The sequence below is a fragment of the Triturus cristatus genome, chromosome 4_1, assembly GCF_964204655.1.
Source record: "Triturus cristatus chromosome 4_1, aTriCri1.1, whole genome shotgun sequence".
Lineage (NCBI taxonomy): Eukaryota > Metazoa > Chordata > Amphibia > Caudata > Salamandridae > Triturus > Triturus cristatus.
The window spans coordinates 802,918,034-802,937,625 of record NC_140585.1 but is presented as its reverse complement, the minus strand read 5'-3'; the positions used below and the strand labels follow the sequence as shown (position 1 = coordinate 802,937,625).

The 19,592-nt window shown below is 47.4% G+C and overlaps 1 protein-coding gene across 2 annotated transcripts in view; it reads right to left on the bottom strand.

Annotated features, from left to right (window-relative positions):
- The window catches only part of XPOT (exportin for tRNA), a 464,061-nt gene that overhangs the window by 255,752 nt on the left and 188,717 nt on the right, over window positions 1-19,592 (bottom strand). For both annotated transcript variants that reach the window (XM_085653409.1, XM_085653408.1), the window contains one exon: window positions 18,892-18,954. In XM_085653409.1, coding sequence (XP_085509535.1) covers window positions 18,892-18,954 — 63 coding nt within the window. The remainder of the gene's footprint in view (window positions 1-18,891; window positions 18,955-19,592) is intronic.

The following is a 19,592-nucleotide window of genomic DNA, read 5'->3' as shown; positions in this document are numbered from 1 at the left end:
GCAGCTGTGGTCAAATGTGAGACCACAGCTACCAGCATGCAGCAGGATAGTAAATACCGTAGCAGGGTAAGTTACACTTCCAATGAGCGCTGGAATTGCCTTGTGAGGGGGGGGGGGGGGCCCATGTAGTGGCAGGTGCCGTGGAGAGAGACTACAATGAGCCCTCCCCCCCCCCGTGAAGTCATAGGCTGCCTCCTGGCAGCAGCCGCTTGCATGGCCTGTTCTCGTGGCGGTCCCGGGATAATAAATCACTTAATTCACACAAAGTTTGTTGCCAGCTAAAACCCATGACTCTTCACTGGACGGGTCCTTGTAACATGCTCCTGACAGACACGGTAATGTAGCGAAGAAGACCACTTAATTAAAAGTAGACCAAGGACACAGCGGGGATGTCTTCAGGAACCCTTTATTCACTTTCATGGGGCAGCGTAAAGCCTTTCAGCTTTCTAAGCCTTTTTATTTTTTATTATAATTTTTATTTATTTATACTTTTACAAAATACAAAGCAGGCAGACAGGGTATCATTACAACTGTACAGATGGAACGAGTACAATAAACCAGCAAAGTAGGTCTGAGGGCCAATAAAACACAGTGAGCAAGTAAACCATACACCGAGTCGTCAGAGGCATCATAATGAGAAGAACCATGTATTTCACATAATAGCAGCATTCAATCGTAGGACGAGTTCAGGAGAGGGGGGGGAGCTGGGTCTAGTAGCAGCTTGTAGAGGATATGAGGGCTCAAGGGGGTGCCACCGTGTCAGTCTGTGTGTTGTCGAAGCTAGCAATAGGGTGTGTAAGCAGATATGTTGTGAGGGGTCCCCAATTGTCCCGAGGGCGGGAGGTTAGTGGGAGCAGGTCAGCAAACAAGTACATTTGGTCCTGCCAGAATACCATGTCCCAAATCCGTTCCTTAAATTTAGGTGCCCGTCCCCATCGGCACGCAATGCGCCGTTTGGCGAGAAGGAGACTAAATGAAACACATTTTCTGTGTTTCACTGCTATGGTTGCAGTACAACCAAGAAGAGAGAAAAGGGGAGTATGCGGGAGGCGTAGCAATGTCATCTGTTCCAGTGCTTCCAATACCTGGAGCCAATACTAATGCACAGCAGTGCAGTCCCACGCCAGGTGAAGGAAATCAGTCCCTGTAGCCCCACATCGGTTGCACCGATCATCATCCTGCAACTTAAAGCAATGGAGTTTAGCTGGTGTATAATATGTGCGGTGTAAGTATTTGTAATGTAGAATCCGGAAGCGGCAACTGGACGTGCTGTGTTCCGTTTACTTGCAGCAATAGGTCCACTGCTCCTCAGTAATAGCTAGCTCCAGTTCTGCAGACCATTTATCCCTGGAAGTATTTTGAGAGGTGAACTGAGTAGTGTATAGAGAATGGTAAAGGGAGGAAACTAGATGAGATGCTGCGTCACTGGCCAATATTAGACGAAGCGTGGCGACCTCCAGAGGCTCTCGGGGGAAGGAAGGAGTATGTTCTTTGAATCCCTGCCGCAATCGGATATATAAAAAGATGTCCATGGGGGGAGGGGGGTCGCGCGGAGAAGAGTTGTTGCGAGGTTCGGAAAGGTCTCCCCGAATCCTAATCCCATATTTAGCTAGGGTTTTCTTAAATATTCCTTCCTGAAGGACTGGCATTTTCGGGTGATATGTCGAGGGAAGCAAAGGCGACTACAGCAACAATACGCTGCCATGCCTGAACAGTACTGGTGATTGGAGACGAAGCCTCCGCACGCGCAGTGCAAGCAGTGAATAAGGCGCTGTCTAACGGAATGGGATCCGATAGCTAGTGTTCAGCGGCCGCTTTCTTAGCCTTCCTCAGATGCCGTTCACCACCATCTTGTACCTTCTCCCTCCTCAGATAGTTCTTCGGCCCTTCCTTTAATGGGGGGGGGGGGGGGGGGGGGGGAGAGCTGACCCTGTTAACTCGAAGCAGCTGTGATCAAATGTGAGACCACAGCAACCAACATGCAGCAGGATGGTAAATACCGTAGCAGGGCAAGTTACGCTTCAATGAGCGCTGGAATTTCCTTGTGAGGGGGGGGGCATGTAGTGGGACAGCTGGCTTCCTTGAAAGGGTATTTGTCCTTTTAGATCCTTTTAGATCTGCTAGATCAGTGGTTTGTTTGGCATTTTTATATATGACGAGTATATTCTGTTGTGGCAGTGTGATTAGATTTTATTGCAAGCGTTGTTGGATTTATACCAGGTCAATTAAAATGTTGAGATTTGCCTTTTTATCTGTTTTAACTCTTGATTCGTCCAATTAACTTTTTTTATTTTTGCTTAGTTTTGTTTAATTTATTCCAAAGTCTTAATGATGTTGCACTGTGGTGAAATTCTGTTGATATTTTTTGCAGGCTCCCGAGTGAAGAGGAAATGACGTGATCATCGTTCATGTCACTGGAGTGTTTGTTAATAGTGATTAGTCCTGAACTGAAGAAAATTTCATCTAGTATGTTGCAGGTTGTGCGTCAAAGTTTATATGATGGTATGTGGTTGAGGCCTGTTTGACTTGTTGATTCACATATTTAAATTCTCAGGAATACACAGATTAAAAAGTTTGATTCACAGGTCTAATATTGTGCACAAGAATGGATCTGTGAAGACTTCATTGTAAGGTGGAGGTCTGTAGAACAGGAGGAAGCTGCAGGCGAAAGTAGGGCAGAGGTTGCCTTTAGTAAGAAAGGATTCACAGCCTTCTGCCGTCACATCATCTTTCTTGGTTAACTGTTATTGTGTCCTTGACAAGTCTTTCCGCCTTCTTTCTTCGCTTTGTGGTTGCGGGTAATGGCTCACTATCAGTGAGGTATAGCATTGTGAAATATTTGTGCCATATCTTTTCTCAACCACATACATGTGAGGAATAACATGTCCTGCTCTGTTGCCAGAAGTAAATGAAAGAATGTTGCAATTTTGTGCTCAATAAATAAGCATTCATGAGCAGACACTGTAAGTAGCATACGTTTTATTGAGAAAAGGGAGATTTAAGGACAGCTTCTACCTATCACCCATTCATGGTCTCAGTTGATGTATCCTGAATGTTAAACAAGATAACTTCAACTTGTCTGTGAAAACGATGAGTTAGTAAGCAGAATAGATGAACAGAATGTGTTGACATTGTGACTTACTTGGGAGTAATTGTCCTGTTTGAACAGGTTTATTAGATATTTGGTGGGGTCTTTGTAGTAGGATGGGGATGACTCAGAGTATGATTGTGAAGTTGGTGGCAGAGAATTGTGTATTGGTGGTCAAATTGAGTTGAATGCTGGTGTGTTGTAGCATGTGCAATTTAAAGTTTATGGGTGTCAGTGAGCAAGAGGTGCTGGAGAAGATGTCATGTGCTTCACATTTTTTCTGCTTTTGATCGCTTTAGCATTCATTTATACATAAAAAATGCATTATTTCAATATGATTAACCTTTCCGTTTTTTTTTTCAATTAAAACTCATTATAACCGATAAAACACCACCAAAGGGAATATTCGTTTATTTGGTAGGGACCAGAAAATACTGAATTACACTTCCCTTTTACTGGTTTGGTGCTCTGTGGTGTCAAAGAGTATAAATGCAGCTCCTCCCGCTAAGCACGTCTATGATCGATGCTCACAGTATGACCCACCTGATCCATGCTTGGCCACATAGTATGTAGTTGGAGATTTGCAAGGTCCCTGGACCCCTACAACCTACTTCCACTCCCATTTTGGAAGCATGGCTTAACTCATATGGCTTCAGCTCACTGTGCACTGCATGTTGCTGTGCTGCGTAGTGGTTAGCAAGTTTGCAGCGGATCTCTCAGTAATGTCTCAATCTAGAACAGATTTGTATCTAAAGGTTTATGTGAGAGGATTGTGGCAACAAAATACATAGAGATGCCTGAGAATCTATGTCCTTCCATAAAAACTCCCCTCAGCACTCCTGTTCTTAGGTTTACATTGGGATGGTCTAAAACGTATACCTTTAAGAGCTGAATCCCTTCCTCCAGAAAAGGCCGTAACATAAAATGTTCAGTATTCATGCACCATGGAAAGAGATTAATAAGATGGTTTTGGAGAAGCTGTACTGCTTTTAGTACAAAGACTAACTTCAAGAGTGTGAATTAGTCTATTAGCTGTGGATAATACAGGTAGTAGTCCCCCAGTGTGTGGGGCAAATGGTGCAGTTTCAGCAAAAACAGGTGCATGAATCTGATGCGAGCCTGCACGCTGATAGTGACACTGCCCAGGATAACAAAGTTCAACTTTCATTCCTACCATTTCCATGTCAAAAAAACATAGGAACTTATGGTGCCTAAATTAACCTTGACACTTGGCAACATTCCCTGTGCAAAACATTGTGACCACATTTAATGGCAACATATTGAGCTGCGCTTGTTCTTTACCTCAAGATAGAAAATGCACTATAACAGTGCACACAATACAGAATACAAAGGTAAAGTGTCTTGAACAACTGTCATAAATACCCGGTAGGAACACAGCCCCACACGGCCTTTAAAAAACTAAACTATACTAACATGTTAGGTAAAAGGCAGTGCTTAGGGGTCCTCAAATAATTCCCAAATCCCTCAGAAACAGCACAACAATTTAAAATAAACTTAATTCCTGTTGTGAACTGGAAATGGCCCAGGGCACCTTGCAACTGACAAAGGTTCTTTATTATCTTAGCTGCTGCTTCTTGCTGCAGCACAGTTTGCTGTCACTAAAGTTCCCGTATCTAGTAGTATGCATAAATTAATTTTGCAGAAGGCTTCTGTCCTATGACCAGGTAGTGGACGAATATGTCCAGATCAGACAGTCATTATACATGTATTAGCTCAATTCTGGTCTGGTATCTTAAGGCAAAGATCTGGACAGAGTGACACTGGCTGACAATAACTGAGGAGAAAGAGGAGAGGAGAGAGAGTGTGTGTGTGTGTGTGTGTGTGTGTATTAATGGTTAATTGTCTGGTTTATTAAGCACAGTGTATTTGGGTAAATGTGCAGAAGACGTTCACGTTCCTTTATCACACCTTACATCACAGGCCATGAGGCCTGTTTTTCTCATAATAATGCTAAGACATTCTATATAAGTCGGATGCATGGGCATTTTACAAAAGAGAATCTCCAGGCTTCTAAGGAAGAAGAACAAGTTACTTACCTTCGGTAACGCTTTTTCTGGTGGATACAGTATCTGCCTGTGGATTCCTCACCTGATGAATATCCCCTGCACCAGCATTCTGCGGAATTTTTTCCTAGCTCTCCACGCCGACGAGGACGCCGGCTCCGCTCGCGACTCCACATGACGTCACCGGAGCCATAAGAGAGCCTCGTCGGCATGATGATGTCAGTTCCACCCATTTTTTCTGTGCCTCCGAGGCGAACAGATGGACCGGCAACAGATTCAAAGTATACACAGTACACAACATTTGAACAAATATACATAGTACAAAATCAAAGAGGAAAGCTAAAGAACATAAGCATTTCCTATAAATGTACCAGATAGAAAGAAGATACAACGTAAAACAACATGTCAAACAAGGCATCCTTTAAGGTATACAAAGGTGGACAACGGGGAGGAGGGTGGGTCAGTGAGGAATCAACAGGCAGATACTGTATCCACCAGAAAAAGCGTTATCAAAGGTAAGTAACTCGTTCTTCTGATGGATATATCTGCCTGTGGATTCCTCACCTTATGAATAGATTTCCACAGCAGTCCCGCTCCCGGAGGAGGGTGTCCACCCTTCTATACCAAAAAGTCCTGCAAGACAGAGCGTGCAAAGTGACCCTCCCTCCTCACTTCGGAGTCCAAGCAATAATGTGATGCAAAAGTGTGGAGGGAGGCCAAAGTTGCTACCTTACAAATGTCCAGTACAGGAACACCTCTGGCCGGAGCAGAGGTGGAAGACTTGGCTCTAGTAGAATGAGCTCTAATACCCTCAGGTGGTGCCTTACCAGCAAGGGCGTAGCAGATTTTGATGCACAAGATGATCCATCTGGATAGAGTGCGCTTGTGCACAGCCTTACCTTTTGTGCGTCCAACGTAGCCCACAAAGAGCTGAGTGTCGATACGCAAGTCCTTTGTCCTGTCCAAATAAAAGCTCAACGCTCTTTTAGGGTCCAGGCGGTGAAGTCTCTCCTCCTCCTTAGAAGGGTGAGGGGGAGGATAAAACACAGGGAGAGTTATGGACTGCCCCAGATGAAAGAGAGTAACTACCTTAGGCAGAAAAGCAGCCCTGGTCCTGAGGACCATCCTTTCAGCATGTATGGTCAAAAACGGGGGTTTTGAACTAAGAGCTTGAAGCTCACTCACCCTCCTTGCTGAGGTAATAGCTACCAGAAGGAATATGCTACTTACCAGTATGCATCTGTTCTTGGCATGTAGAGCTGCAGAGTTGTACACTTAGCATAGGTCGCCATCTGGTGTTGGGCCCGGATGTTTGCAGTTTGTTTTTCTTCTTGGACAGTCTTTGGAAGTCACGAGTTTGGTGACTCCTCCTTCGGTCCGTACTGCGCATGGGCTTCGGCTCCATCCTCAGATTGTTTTTCGCCAACAGGGAAATGATGGAGCGTAGTAATAACAGTGAGAAACCCATGTGTTGTATCTAAATAAGATGTACTGGAACGGATACAGGTAGCCGGGGAGGCGGGTGGGCGTATACAACTCTGCAGCTCTACATGCCAAGAACAGATGCATACTGGTAAGTAGCATATTCCGTTCGAGGCATATGAGCTGCAGATTGTACACTTAGCATAGATTACATAGCAGTACCCAACCTTAGCGGCGACCACCGGTATCCGTTGCAGCTGTTTGAAAAAGTGTCTTTAGTACAGCCTGGCCCACCCTAGCTTGCTGCTTGGAATGCACATCTACACAGTAGTGTTTTGTGAAGGTGTGCGGTGTAGACCATGTGGCTGCCTTGCAGATGTCATCTAAGGGTATATTCCCTAGAAAAGCCATAGAAGCCCCTAACTTTCTTGTAGAGTGGGCTTTAGGGGGAACAGATAATGTTCTCTTTGCCTTTTGATAGCAAATTTGTATGCATTTTACAATCCACCTAGCTATCCCTGATTTTGAAATGGGGTTGCCTTTATGTGGTGGAGAGAAGGAAACAAACAATTGTTTAGTCTTCCTGAAGGGTTGCGTTCTTTGTATGTAGTATAGTAACGCCCTTTTTACATCGAGTGTGTGTAAGGCCCTTTCTGCAACAGATTGGGGTTGCGAAAAGAAGACAGGTAATTCCACTGATTGATTGAGGTGGAAGGGGGAAATGACTTTGGGCAGAAACTTCGGATTTGTGCGAAGTATGACCTTGCTGTGATGCATTTGTATGTAGGGTTCCTGTATGGTGAACGCTTGTATTTCACCAACCCTTCTAAGGGAAGTGATAGCTACAAGGAAAGCTGTTTTCCAGGTGAGAAACTGTAGCTCACATTTGTGCATTGGTTCGAAGGGCGGACCCATTAGACGTGTAAGAACTAAATTTAGATTCCATACAGGGGAAGGTGGTGCCCTGGGAGGAATTACTCGTTTAAGGCCTTCCATGAAGGCTTTAATAGCGGGCACTCTGAAGAGTGATAAATGCTGCCTGTTTTGTAGATAGGCAGCGATCGCTGCTAGGTGTAGGCGTATGGATGAATATGCCAGGTTACACCTGTGAAGATGGAGCAGATAGCATATGATGTGCTGTATGGATGCATCTAGGGGGTTAATTGTATTGTTACGGCAGTAAATTACAAATCTTTTCCACTTTGCGGCATAGCATGCTCTAGTGGTAGGACGTCTGGCTTCCATGATGATGTTCATGCAATCAGGGGGAAGGTTAAGGTATCCGAATTCTAAGATTTCAGGAGCCAGATCGCCAGGTTGAGCTGAGCTGGGTCCGGGTGCCTGATTTCTCCATGGTTCTGGGTTAGGAGGCATGGGGAAAGGTGCAGTTTTTGATGTGGTACCACTGATAGTTGTAGTAGCGTGGTGTACCACGGCTGCCTGGCCCACGTTGGAGCTACCAGAATGAGTGTGAGGGAGTGCTGTTGTAGCTTCCTGACCACTAATGGAATTAGTGGGAGAGGTGGAAAGGCGTATGCAAATCTGCCTGACCAGTTCATCCATCTCGCATTGCCCTTGGACAATGGGTGTGGGTATCTGGCGGCGAAGCTTGGGCATTTTTTGTTTTCGTGGGTGGTGAGAGGTCTATTTGAGGATGCCCCCACTGTTTGAAGAATGGGTGAAGAACTTGTGGATGCAGTTCCCATTCGTGTAGTTGTTGCGTTTGTCTGCTGAGCAGATCTGCTATGGTGTTTTGTACTCATGGAACGTGCTGTGCCAGGAGAAAGATGTTTTGGGGAATTGCCCATCTCCATATGCTCTGGGCTAAGCGGGAGAGCTGGGGAGAGTGTCCCCCCCCCTGTTTTTGTATATAATACATCGCAGTCATGTTGTCTGTGCGAATGAGGACTGCTTTGCCCGAAATTTGTTTTTGGAAAGATTTTAGGGCTAGAAAGATCGCCAAGAGCTCCAGATGGTTGATGTGGAGCGATTTTTGCTGTGGCGTCCATAGACCTTGCATTGTGAGGTGTAGGAGGTGCGCTCCCCAGCCGGAGAGCGATGCGTCCGCTGTTAGAATCACCTGAGGAACCGGGTCCAGGAACGGCCGTCCTTTGGAAAGGTTTGTGGTGTTCCACCACTGCAGAGAGTGATGTGTGCGGCCGTCCACCAACACCAGATCCGTCAGCTGACCCTGGGCCTGGTTCCACTGTTGTGCTAGGCACTCTTGAAGTGGACGCATGTGGAGTCTTGCATGGGGCACTATAAATATGCAGGACGCCATCATTCCTATGAGCTTCATGAACACTCTTGCTGGAAGAGAGTGTTGGGGAAGGAATGTTTTGCGTAAGGCTTGAATGCTTGTGATTCTGGCTGAGTTTGGATAGGCAATACCTTTGGAGGTGTCTATAGTGGCCCCGAGATATTGCTTTGTGTGAGATGGTATGAGGTGCGACTTTTGGTAGTTCACCGTGAAGCCTAGCTGGTGGAGCAGTTGGATGGTGCTGTTTGTATGTTGCACACATTGGTGGTAGGACGTGGCTTTTATCAGCCAGTCGTCTAAGTAAGGGAAGACGTGAATGTGTTGACGTCTGAGGTGTGCTGCTACTACTGCTAGGCATTTGGTAAACACTCGTGGTGCAGTGGTGACCCCGAAGGGGAGAACCGTGAATTGGTAATGTTGCCCGTCCACCACGAACCTGAGGTATTTCCTGTGAGAGGGGTGTATTGGAATGTGAAAGTATGCGTCTTTCAGATCCAAGGTTGTGAGAAAGTCTCCCTGGCAGAGGAGTGGGAGGACTTGTTGTAGAGTGACCATGTGAAAATGGTCTGAATGTATGTAGGCATTTAGAGGCCGGAGGTCCAGAATGGGTCTGAGGGTCTCGTCTTTCTTTGGTATTAAGAAATATAGAGAGTAGACCCCTAGATTTCGTTGATTGACGGGGACCTGCTCTATAGCGTGTTTTTGCAGGAGTGAGAGTACCTCTTGTTTGAGCAGTGTGGAATGTTCTTGAGACATTGGACGGTGCCTTGGTGGGATATTGGGTGGGGTAGATGTTAGCTCTAGACAGTACCCTGACCGAATGATTTGGGTCACCCATTTGTCCGATGTTATGGACTCCCATACGTGGATAAAGTTTTGTAGTCTGCCCCCGACCGGAGTGGAATGGTCTGGGGGGAGCGGAGGGGAGTCATTGTGCGGGGGGGGTGGCAGAACGGGTGTTGTTGGTTTTGCCCCTGCCCTTATTGTTGTTACCCCTGTAACCACCTCTCTGATTGCCCTTTGAAAAGGTATTTTGAGGAGGGGACTTGTAGGAGGTAGAGGCGTTATCGGTGGAGGAGCCTCTGCCTGTGCCACGAAAGGACGAGCGTCGAAAGGAACGTTTGGAGGCTTGTGTTTGGAGTGCCCCCATAGACTTTGCTGTGTCTGTGTCTTTCTTCATCTTTTCGAGCGCTTCGTCTACCTTTGGCCCAAAGAGTGTTTCCTGGTCAAAGGGGTGATTGAGTATGGATGCCTGGACTTCAGGCTTGAACCCTGAGATCCTGAGCCAGGCGTGGCGACGAAGCAGGACACTGGTATTTATGGCCCTAGAAGCAGTGTCGGCTGCATCGAGGGCACACTTAATGGAGGTGTTTGTAATTAGTTTACCCTCCTGTATCAGGTCATGAGCCTTGTGCTTGTATTTTTCTGGAAGGTGCTGCATAAGAGCCTCTAGTTCGTCATAGTGTGCTCTATCATATCGCGCAAGCAGTGCTTGTGTGTTTGCAATGCGCCACATGTTTGCAGCTTGGGAGGCGGTGCGTTTACCAGACGCGTCCAGAAGTTTAGATTCTTTGTCTGGCGGTGGGGCATCTCCTGAGGATTGGGAGTTAGCCCGCTTTCTAGCTGTGGAGACAACTAGGGAATCTAGGGGAGCAGGGCCCTTGATGTAAGCAGGGTCTGTGGGTGCCGCCTTGTACTTCTTCTCTATTCTAGGGTTCAGTACTCTGGCTCTGACAGGGTCTTTGAACACCTCTGTAGCGTGCTTGGTGACACCCTTAAGCATGGGTAAAATGGAAGTGGATTTGTCTTGTATATCAAATGTATCCAGTAGGAAGTCTTCTTCTACTGGTTCACTGTGCATGTCCACCCCATGGTAGTGTGCTGCTCTCTGCACTAAATGGTGAAACCCTAAGGAGTCCTCTGGAGGAGACGGTCTTGATGGGTATAGGTCGTCCTGAGGTACATTGGGTATATCAGGGTTATTGTAATCCTCCCATGGATCTGGGGTCCCTGGTGGAGTGGGATCCATTGGGGCGTCCGCCGGGTAATTGTCCGGATCCCCATCATCCGGATCTGGGGATGGGGTCGGATCGTAGTGAGGTACAGGTGGCGGAGACCTGTGAGGTGGAGGCGGTGGAGGAGGTGGAGGGGGTAGGGGAGGCGGTGGTGGGGAGGGCACTCTGAGGGGGGAAGTAGCAGAGTCCTTCCTTTTGGGTGGAGGAGGAGGAGCCGGAGCATCAAGGCGTCTTTTCTTGGTAGTTAAAGTCAAAAGCCCAGTCTTTGGATCTTTGGACAAAGTCTTTTGTAAAGGGTCTGGTGTAAACAGAGCCAATGGTGTCGAGTCGTCTGTCGGCACCGGTGATTTCGGAACCGGGGGTTTCGATGGTCTGTGTGCGCCATGCTTTTTTGAGGTCTCCGGGTGTTTCGGCGTCGAATGATGTTTCGGCGCCGGAGCATCGGTGCCGACAGATTTGTGTTTGTGTTTGGTCGGCACCGAGTGTCCAGGCTTCGGCACCGGTGGTTTCGGAGTCGAGCTGGATTTTGCAGTCTTCGGTGCCGGATGCTGTTTTTCGGCACCGGGTGTCGGCTGGCTCGATCCCGAGCTGCCATGAGACTTTGGGAGCTTCGACACCGGGCCCGAAGGTGGGGTGATCGAAGTTATGGTTTTGGTTTTGCCCAGGCCGGCAGGCGAGGGAGTAACCTGAGTCTCTTTGGTTTTCGGCGTGGGGGTGGGAGGGGGCATAGTACTCACGGCCCGCTGCGCTGGTGTAACGTCCTCCACGTCGGAGTCGTCGGCCTCGGAAGCGCTGACGACGTCTTCCTCCTGCTCGGTGTGTGTTTGCCCCGAAGCTTCGGCGTCGTCTCCGAAGATGTCCGGTGGAGCTGCAGAGGATGAGTGCGCCATGGTGCGTCGAGCTCTTCGATCTCGGATGGTCTTCTTCGGTCGAAAAGACTTTCAGGCGGGGCAGTCTCTGGCCTCGTGTTCCGGAGAGAGGCAAAGGTTACACACCTGATGGAGGTCGGTGTGGGGAAATTTAGACCCACATTTTGGGCACTTTTTGAACGGAGTCCTTTCCATCGGCCGGGACCGGAGTCGCGGAGGGCCCGAAGGCCGGTGTCGATGTACGGGATGGAGAAAGTGCCGCTTCGAGAGATGAAGATGATGAAGGAACTCGAAGAATCGAGGATTTTCCGTCGAGGCTGGAACCGTAGAAGTTCGAAGCCGGAGCACGAAGTATCACATCCGAGCCCGATGGCGGAAAAAAACAATCTGAGGATGGAGCCGAAGCCCATGCGCAGTACGGACCGAAGGAGGAGTCACCAAACTCGTGACTTCCAAAGACTGTCCAAGAAGAAAAACAAACTGCAAACATCCGGGCCCAACACCAGATGGCGACCTATGCTAAGTGTACAATCTGCAGCTCATATGCCTCGAACAGACTGTTTCAAAAGACAAAAGCCTCAAAGGACAGCTATGTAAGGGTTCAAACGGGGAACCCATCAAAAAAGTTAAAACCAGATTTAGATCCCATTGGGGCATAACAAAGGGAGTAGGCGGAAACCTATTGGTAAGGCCCTTTATAAACCTCAAAACGATAGGAGACTTAAATAAAGACGGCTGATCAGGCAGACACAGAAAAGCCGATAAGGCCGACAAATAGCCCTTAACTGTGGACACAGCACAACCTTGCTGAGCCAAGGAAAGAGCAAACTGAACAACATTCGACAAGTGGGCCTTTAAAGGATCAACGGATCTCTCTCCACACCATTTAACAAACTTAGACCATTTATAGGAATAAATCTACTTTGTGGAGTGTCGCCTGGAAGATAAGATAACATCCACAACGTCCAGCGGGAGAGAGAAGGAACTCAGGCTGCCCCGTTCAATCTCCAGGCATGACGGTGCAGGCTCTGGAGGTGGGGGTATAGAACCTGCCCCTGCGACTGCGAGAAGTCTGCCCTGAGAGGGAGACGGAGCAGAGGGTGCGAGGGGAGGTGAAGAAGATCTGTGTATCACACCCTTCTTGGCCAATCCGGGGCAATCAATATGACTTGGGCCCGGTCTTGGTGAATCTTCCCCAGAACCCGAGGAATCAAGGGTATGGGAGGAAACGCATAAAGGAGTTGTGAGCTCCAATCCAATTGAAACGCGTCCCCCAGCGCTCCCTGCAGCGGAAACTGGAGACTGCAGAATAACGGGCAGTGTGCGTTCTCTTGGGTGGCAAACAGGTCCAACCGGGGAGGATCCCCACATCCAGAAGATGTGATGGACCACCTTCAGATGAAGCCGCCACTCGTGATCGGCTGAGTAACGCCAACTGAGACTCTCCGCACAAACATTCAGCACACCGGCTAGATTATTTGCAAACACACAAATCTGATTGTTCTGAGCCCAGGACCAGAGTCGCAGAGCCTCTCGACAGAGACGATACGACCCTACAACTTCCTGTTTGTTGATGTACCACATCGCGGTAATGTTGTCCCTCAGGACCTGAACCGACTGACCGCGAAGGGAGGGAAGGAAATCCTTTAGTGCCAAATGTATCGCCCGCAATTCCAGAAGGTTGATGTGAAGCAACCTTTCCTCTGGAGACCAAAGACCCTTGACCTCCAGATCCCCCAGATGAGCACCCCACCCTAGAGCGGAGGCATCCGTGATCACTGTGGCCACCGGAGGAGAAAGCTGAAAGGGTTTGCCTTGAGACAGGTTGCCCTGCACACTCCACCAAGTCAGCTCCGCTGCAGCGTCTCTGGAGATTCTGACTGACTCCCTGAGATCTCCGTTGTGTTGAAACCACTGCCTGCGGAGGCACCACTGGAGCGCCCTCATGTGCTAGCGCGCATGACTGACCAACAGAATGCGGGAAGCGAACAGACCGGGCAGGCGAAGGACCTTCAGGACCTTCAGGACCGGAACAACCGCTCCATCGTAAAACAAAGGAATCATCTCCTGAATGTCGATAATTCTTTGCGGAGGAGGAAAAGCTCGACACACAGTAGTGTCCAGTACCGCCCCTATGAACAGGTTGCGCGGAGAGGGCACCAGGTGGGATTTGGGCACATTGATTACAAAAAACTAAGCTGAACAACAGTTGAGATGTTACTCGCAGATGATGAAGGACCATCTCTGGCAACTCCGCTTTGAGCAGCCAAATCGTACAGATAGGGGAAAACAGGAATCCCCGACCTTCTGAGATAAGCTGCCACCACTGCCATCACCTTTGTGAAGACTCTAGGTGCAGTAGTAAGACCAGACGGGAGGACCGCAAACTGGTAGTGCTGCGACCCTACCGTAAAACAGAGATACTTCCTGTGCGACTTCAGAATTGGGATGTGAAAATACGCATCCTGTAAGTCGATCGACACCATCCAGTCCTCTTGCTGCAGCGCCACAAGAACCTGAGCAAGGGTCAGCATCTTGAATTTGTCCTGCTTCAGGTAAAAATTCAAGACCCTGAGGTCCAGAATCGGACGTAACCTGCCGTCCTTTTTGGGGATCAGGAAATACCAGGAGTAGCATCCGTGACCCCTTTCCTGCTCTGGAACCACCTCTATCGCACCTTTTTGTAGTAATGCAAGGACCTCCTTCTGTAGAAGTAGTAAATGGTCCTCTGAACAAAAACATTGGCAAGGAGGGTAAGGAGGAGGAAATTCCCGAAAGGGAAGGGCGTACCCATTCTCTACAAGGTTTAAAACCCAAATGTCTGATGTGACCGATTTCCAACCCTGTAGAAAGTGAGGCAGCTGACCCCCTACAGGAACCACATGATTCAGGATGGGGGATCTAGGGCTGCTTTCTGCGGTAACAGAGGGAGCGGGGGAGGCAGAAGAGGAGGAGGAGAGATTGCGGAGAGAACCACGTTGGCGACCTTTGACTCTTCCTCTATAACACTTAGAGTGGATTCTGCTGCTGCTGCTGCTCCTGAAGTTGACGGAAGCTGCGAAAGGAAGATCTTCCAAAGCCACAATATTTTTTGTAGCCAAAACCCCCTGTCTGGGTTTGCAATCCCAAGAATTTCTCCGTGGCTCTGCTATACTTAAACCTTTGCAAAGCCGAATCGGCCTTTTCCCCGTAGAGTTTAGATCCGTCAAAGGGAAAATCAAAGAGTGGTCTGGACTTCAGGAGAAAATCCAGAGGATCGAAGCCTAGCTTGCCTAATTTGTAGCTATGGAGGAGTCCATAACTCTGGCCACTGAATCAGCCATATCCAGTCCTGATTGAATAACCCGTCTAGCTGCAGCCTGAGCATCCGAAAGAACCTCCATAAAGTTTCCCCTCTCCTCATCAGATAACTTGGGAGCCAACTGTTTTGCCGAGTCCATCAAGGCATTTATATAACGGCCCAACAGACAGGTAGCATTGGTCGATTTAAGTGCCATGCTAGACGAAGAGACAACCTTTTTAGCTGACTGCTCCATTTTCTTAGAGTCTCTGTCAGCTGGAGCCTGAGGAAAAGCACCTGAAGATTGTTAGGAGCAAGATGCCTGCACCACCAAACTTTCTGGAGATGGATGAGAAGAGAGAAATAATGGAAACACTGGTGCAGTCCTATATCTTCTAGCCACAGCCTTAGAAACAGCAGGCGAAGAGAGTGGTTTACGCCAAACCTCGAGGATAGGCTCCAATAAGGCTTCATTAAAGGGTAACAGGGGCTCAAATGTAGAAGAAGGCGAATGCAAGACCTCTGTTAGCAAATTCGGCTTATACTCACCAGTAGGTAACTGTAAATCCAAAAGCTCCGCAGCTTTTCTTATAACCGTATGGTAAGGAGCTACCTCTTGAGGAGGAGAAGCCCTTGTTGAAGAGAGTTCCCACTCAGGAGAGGTGTCCAATCCACTTGCCTCCTGAATTCCCTCAAATTCATCTAGAGACTCTTCCAATTCACCCTCTTCTACTTCCTCTCTGCGATACTGCTCCTCTTCCAACAGCCTCTGTGCCTCTCTCCTTGAACGAATCCGCGGAAGCGGCATCGGTGGCGTCGTACGTGGCGCTGACTGCTCAGGAGCCAGCTCCGAAGGAGGCATGAGATCCGTACGAGGCGAGAGGAAGGCCCACCAGACGGCGCCGGGGATTCCATCAACTGCGTCGAGACCCTCGGAGCCAGAAACTGCCATGACGGCGCCATCGGCATGAAAGGCACAAAGGGTGCCTGGGCATAGTTCTGGGGCACACCCAAGTTGAAAGCCAGCGGACCGGCGGGACCAGAAGGTGCTCCGGATGGGAAAGCCGCCTTTGCAAACACACTGTACATTGCATTCAAAAACTGAGACGGATCCGAACCTGGAGTCGGGAACTGTGGATACGGATTTGAGCCTTTATCCAAACTGGGAGTATCCAACGTCGAAACAATCGGATCCACTGCCGAATCCACCGGTTAATTTTCAGGCACAGATGAAGATGGATCATCCTGCACCGGCTCGGCTTCGGAAGCCGGTGAATCCCTCGGCGCCGGAGACTGCGCCAGAGCACCTTTAGGCGATGGAGACCTCTCCGGAGTCACACGAGGAGAAGGCAAGGGCGGAGGAGATACAAAGTCTTTACGGCGACGTCGAGGAGCAGGCGAAGGTGACTCGAAGCCTTACCCTTCGTCGAACGGCGCCGAGATCCATGTCTTCTATATTTCTTATGTTTTCTCGACTTCGGTGTATGCGAAGTCGACGATTTCTCTCTCTGACGCCCTCTTCCTTCCTTCTTTGCCTTGGCCAGAAACAACTTGGCCTCCCGTTCTTTAAGCGCCTTCTGATTCATTTTCCTGCAACATGAACTGTCCTCCAGCCCCATAAGCAATCTTGATGGGGGTCAGTGATGGACATGTGACCCCCAAACTCCCTACAGGCCTTAAAACCAGACTTCCTCGAAGACTACATCGCAACAGCAACAGTTAAAGTTGAAGGAACAACAAAGTAACTCTACAAAATATGGAGAGTGCTAAAAAACCGTTACGCGTCGACGGCGCGGAAAAAAGAGAACGGACATCATCATGCTGACGAGGCTCTCTTATGGCTCCGGTGACGTCATGCGGAGTCACGAGCAGAGCAGACGTCCTCGTCGGCGTGGAGAGCTTGGAAAAAATTCCGCAGAATGCTGGCGCAGGTGATATTCATAAGGTGAGGAATCCACAGGCAGATGCATCCATCAGGAATGAAGCTACAAGCATTCTGCTTGAAGGTCATCTCCTGGAATGAGCTGGTGCTGTCACCTAAGTCAAAGCATGACAAAACAAAGACAAAATCTTGCCTTGCTTTTGGAAGGAATACTGCAGGCTGGAAACATGGTTTAATTGATGACAAAACCTATGTGTGTTAAATGGGCATTGGAAAACTCGCCTTAGGCACTTTTGGTACTAATGTAGCCATTAGTTAGTAACTACGAAGGGAGAGATTCTGATAAAGATTGATTCCATCAATAACTTGATTTCATGATCTTTTCATATTTGCAAGGGGAAGGCAGAATGATAATGGAAGGCTACATCGCCTTCCTATCCTGACACCTACAAGTACCACGGAGACTATGGTTCAGATTATCCAATTCACTTCTACTCTATTTCTGTTGGCTACATCTGTCGTGGTACTAACTGATTTATTGGTCACCATCTGATAAGTTGCCATTAATTTCTCATATTTACATTTATTATATTTATTTTTTCACCATTAGTTTTATTTTTTCAATAACGCTTGTTTACATAATCTGCTCCAAAACTGGACTTTAGTGTGATGGGGTAAGGTGTTTCTGAATGAGAAGGATGTGGAAATGTATTACTGAGTTTTGGAATTGCGGGCTCATGGGTTAGCAGTAAATGGAAGGAGTGAGTCAGACTACAGATAGGTGGCATATGACTAGAATTCAACGTTGTTACAGGAGTTGTATACTGTGAGTCATCAAGTTAGGAAAGGTACTTGGGCATTTAAATAGGTGAAATGGGGTTGCGCAGTTGTGGGGGAAAAATGATGTTACAGGGATCAGTTCGTTATGCTGAGAAGGGAAGCTATTAGTGGAAAGAAATGGGAAGAGAGTATAGCAAAAGGTATGGGGAGTAACGCAGGGTAAATTGGGGGGAAGCAGAGTTGTAGATGTGGTGCATAAGTGCGGGAAAGAAGTGGGTGCGGCATCATGATATTAAAGTTGTTAAATGAAGTATGAGGAGACGAAAATGGTACCTGTCTTTTAGGGTGCATTAAAGTGTAGTTTGAAAGCCTGCATATGTTATTTAGGCATTGTACTAAAAATCTACCACCCTTGCTTCTGTGGCATCCTGGTTTCTAACCTCCAGATTTCAAAGTACCGTTTTCTATGTAGGCAGATATGGCTGGCTCCCATGGCCACAAATCATTTCAGTAAGTTGCCCCTCAGCTCCTTACTCTATTGAATGGGCTGGAGCAGGGAGGAGAGATTTATGCGTGTGTTTAAGTGTTGAATCCAAGGGGTGAAGCAGAGGCTGGCAGATACCACAACTCAGCCTGCTACCACCTTGGAATTCAAACTATTTAAAACTGGGGTAATTTCTCAGGGATTATATAGTATTCATTTTCCCTTTGGGTAAATATGGCACACTGCCTGGAACTCTTGAGTGATTCAAAACAAATACTTGCAAGCAGTGCATCCCAACAGTAATCAATCTGACCAAAACTCTATGTTGGCAATATACACGATTGCTGTTGCAATTAGTGCTCAGACGTTCAGTTGTGAAAATACCAATAAAAAGGAACACTAAAAAAAATTGAGATTTTTAATGTCTTGAGTTACGCTATTTTTGCTATAAAGCATTGGGATAATTACTACCAAGTCACTATGCTCAAAAGAAAATCACAGAAACCAAGCAATGAACGTTGGCTATTATCAATTAAATGAGTTCATCCACCAAAAGACTAAATTAAGTTTTACTTCTGCAATGTCACATAAACGAGGAGCATTATTTTGCTATTCGATAGAATGAGTCATGTTCTAAATCCAGGTGACATCCTTGTGTGAAAGATCTCCAGCCCCCCCCCCCCTTTCCCCTTTGCCCTGTTCATTGTAAAATGTGCTTCCTTAGAAGTGGCGTCTACACTTGTGAAAAATACATAAAAGAAAAAAAAGAAAATTGTGAACAACTTACCTCATTTTCAAAATTATATTCTTCATCGAAGGTCAGTTTTTTCATAACAGCCAGCATGATTCCCTAAATGGAACATGAAGATTTCAGCAAGGCCACAAGGATGTATTGCTTGCCAATATACTAGAACCATGTTCAGAAATACAACGAAAAAAACAATGCACCACACCCTATCAGTCCTTCCCCCAACCAACGTACCTTACTTACACATACAGGCAACACTCTATGAAGCATACGTGATTAAAACCCATGTGTGGGATGCTTAAAGTGATTTCAGAGGGAGGTGGCCTTAGAAATAGTTAGAGATTTCTTTACATTCCCTTCTCTACTTCAGAAATGCCATTCTACCCATATCTCTACCTCACGCATCATAATCTCCTTTTCATCCCTCTCATTTGACATCCTTCACCAACCTTCATACTCATTCTCCTCCCCCACATAATGCCAGCTGTATGCTTCCATGCTCAACTCCACACAACTGTCAGATACTTCTACCATTCCCAACATGACTTTAACCAATAGTAAGTTTCTCACACCTCAAAGAACATATTTGCATCCCCCTACAACATCTTCTTCGAACAACCCTGGTCTCTCACACATGTCAGTTTTTAAATTATTTAGTCTGCACAGCTCATCCCTCAACATCACAACATTCCCTTACCAGTTTTTCACTTACCATCCTTGTCTTTTTCCCTAAGCTCCTC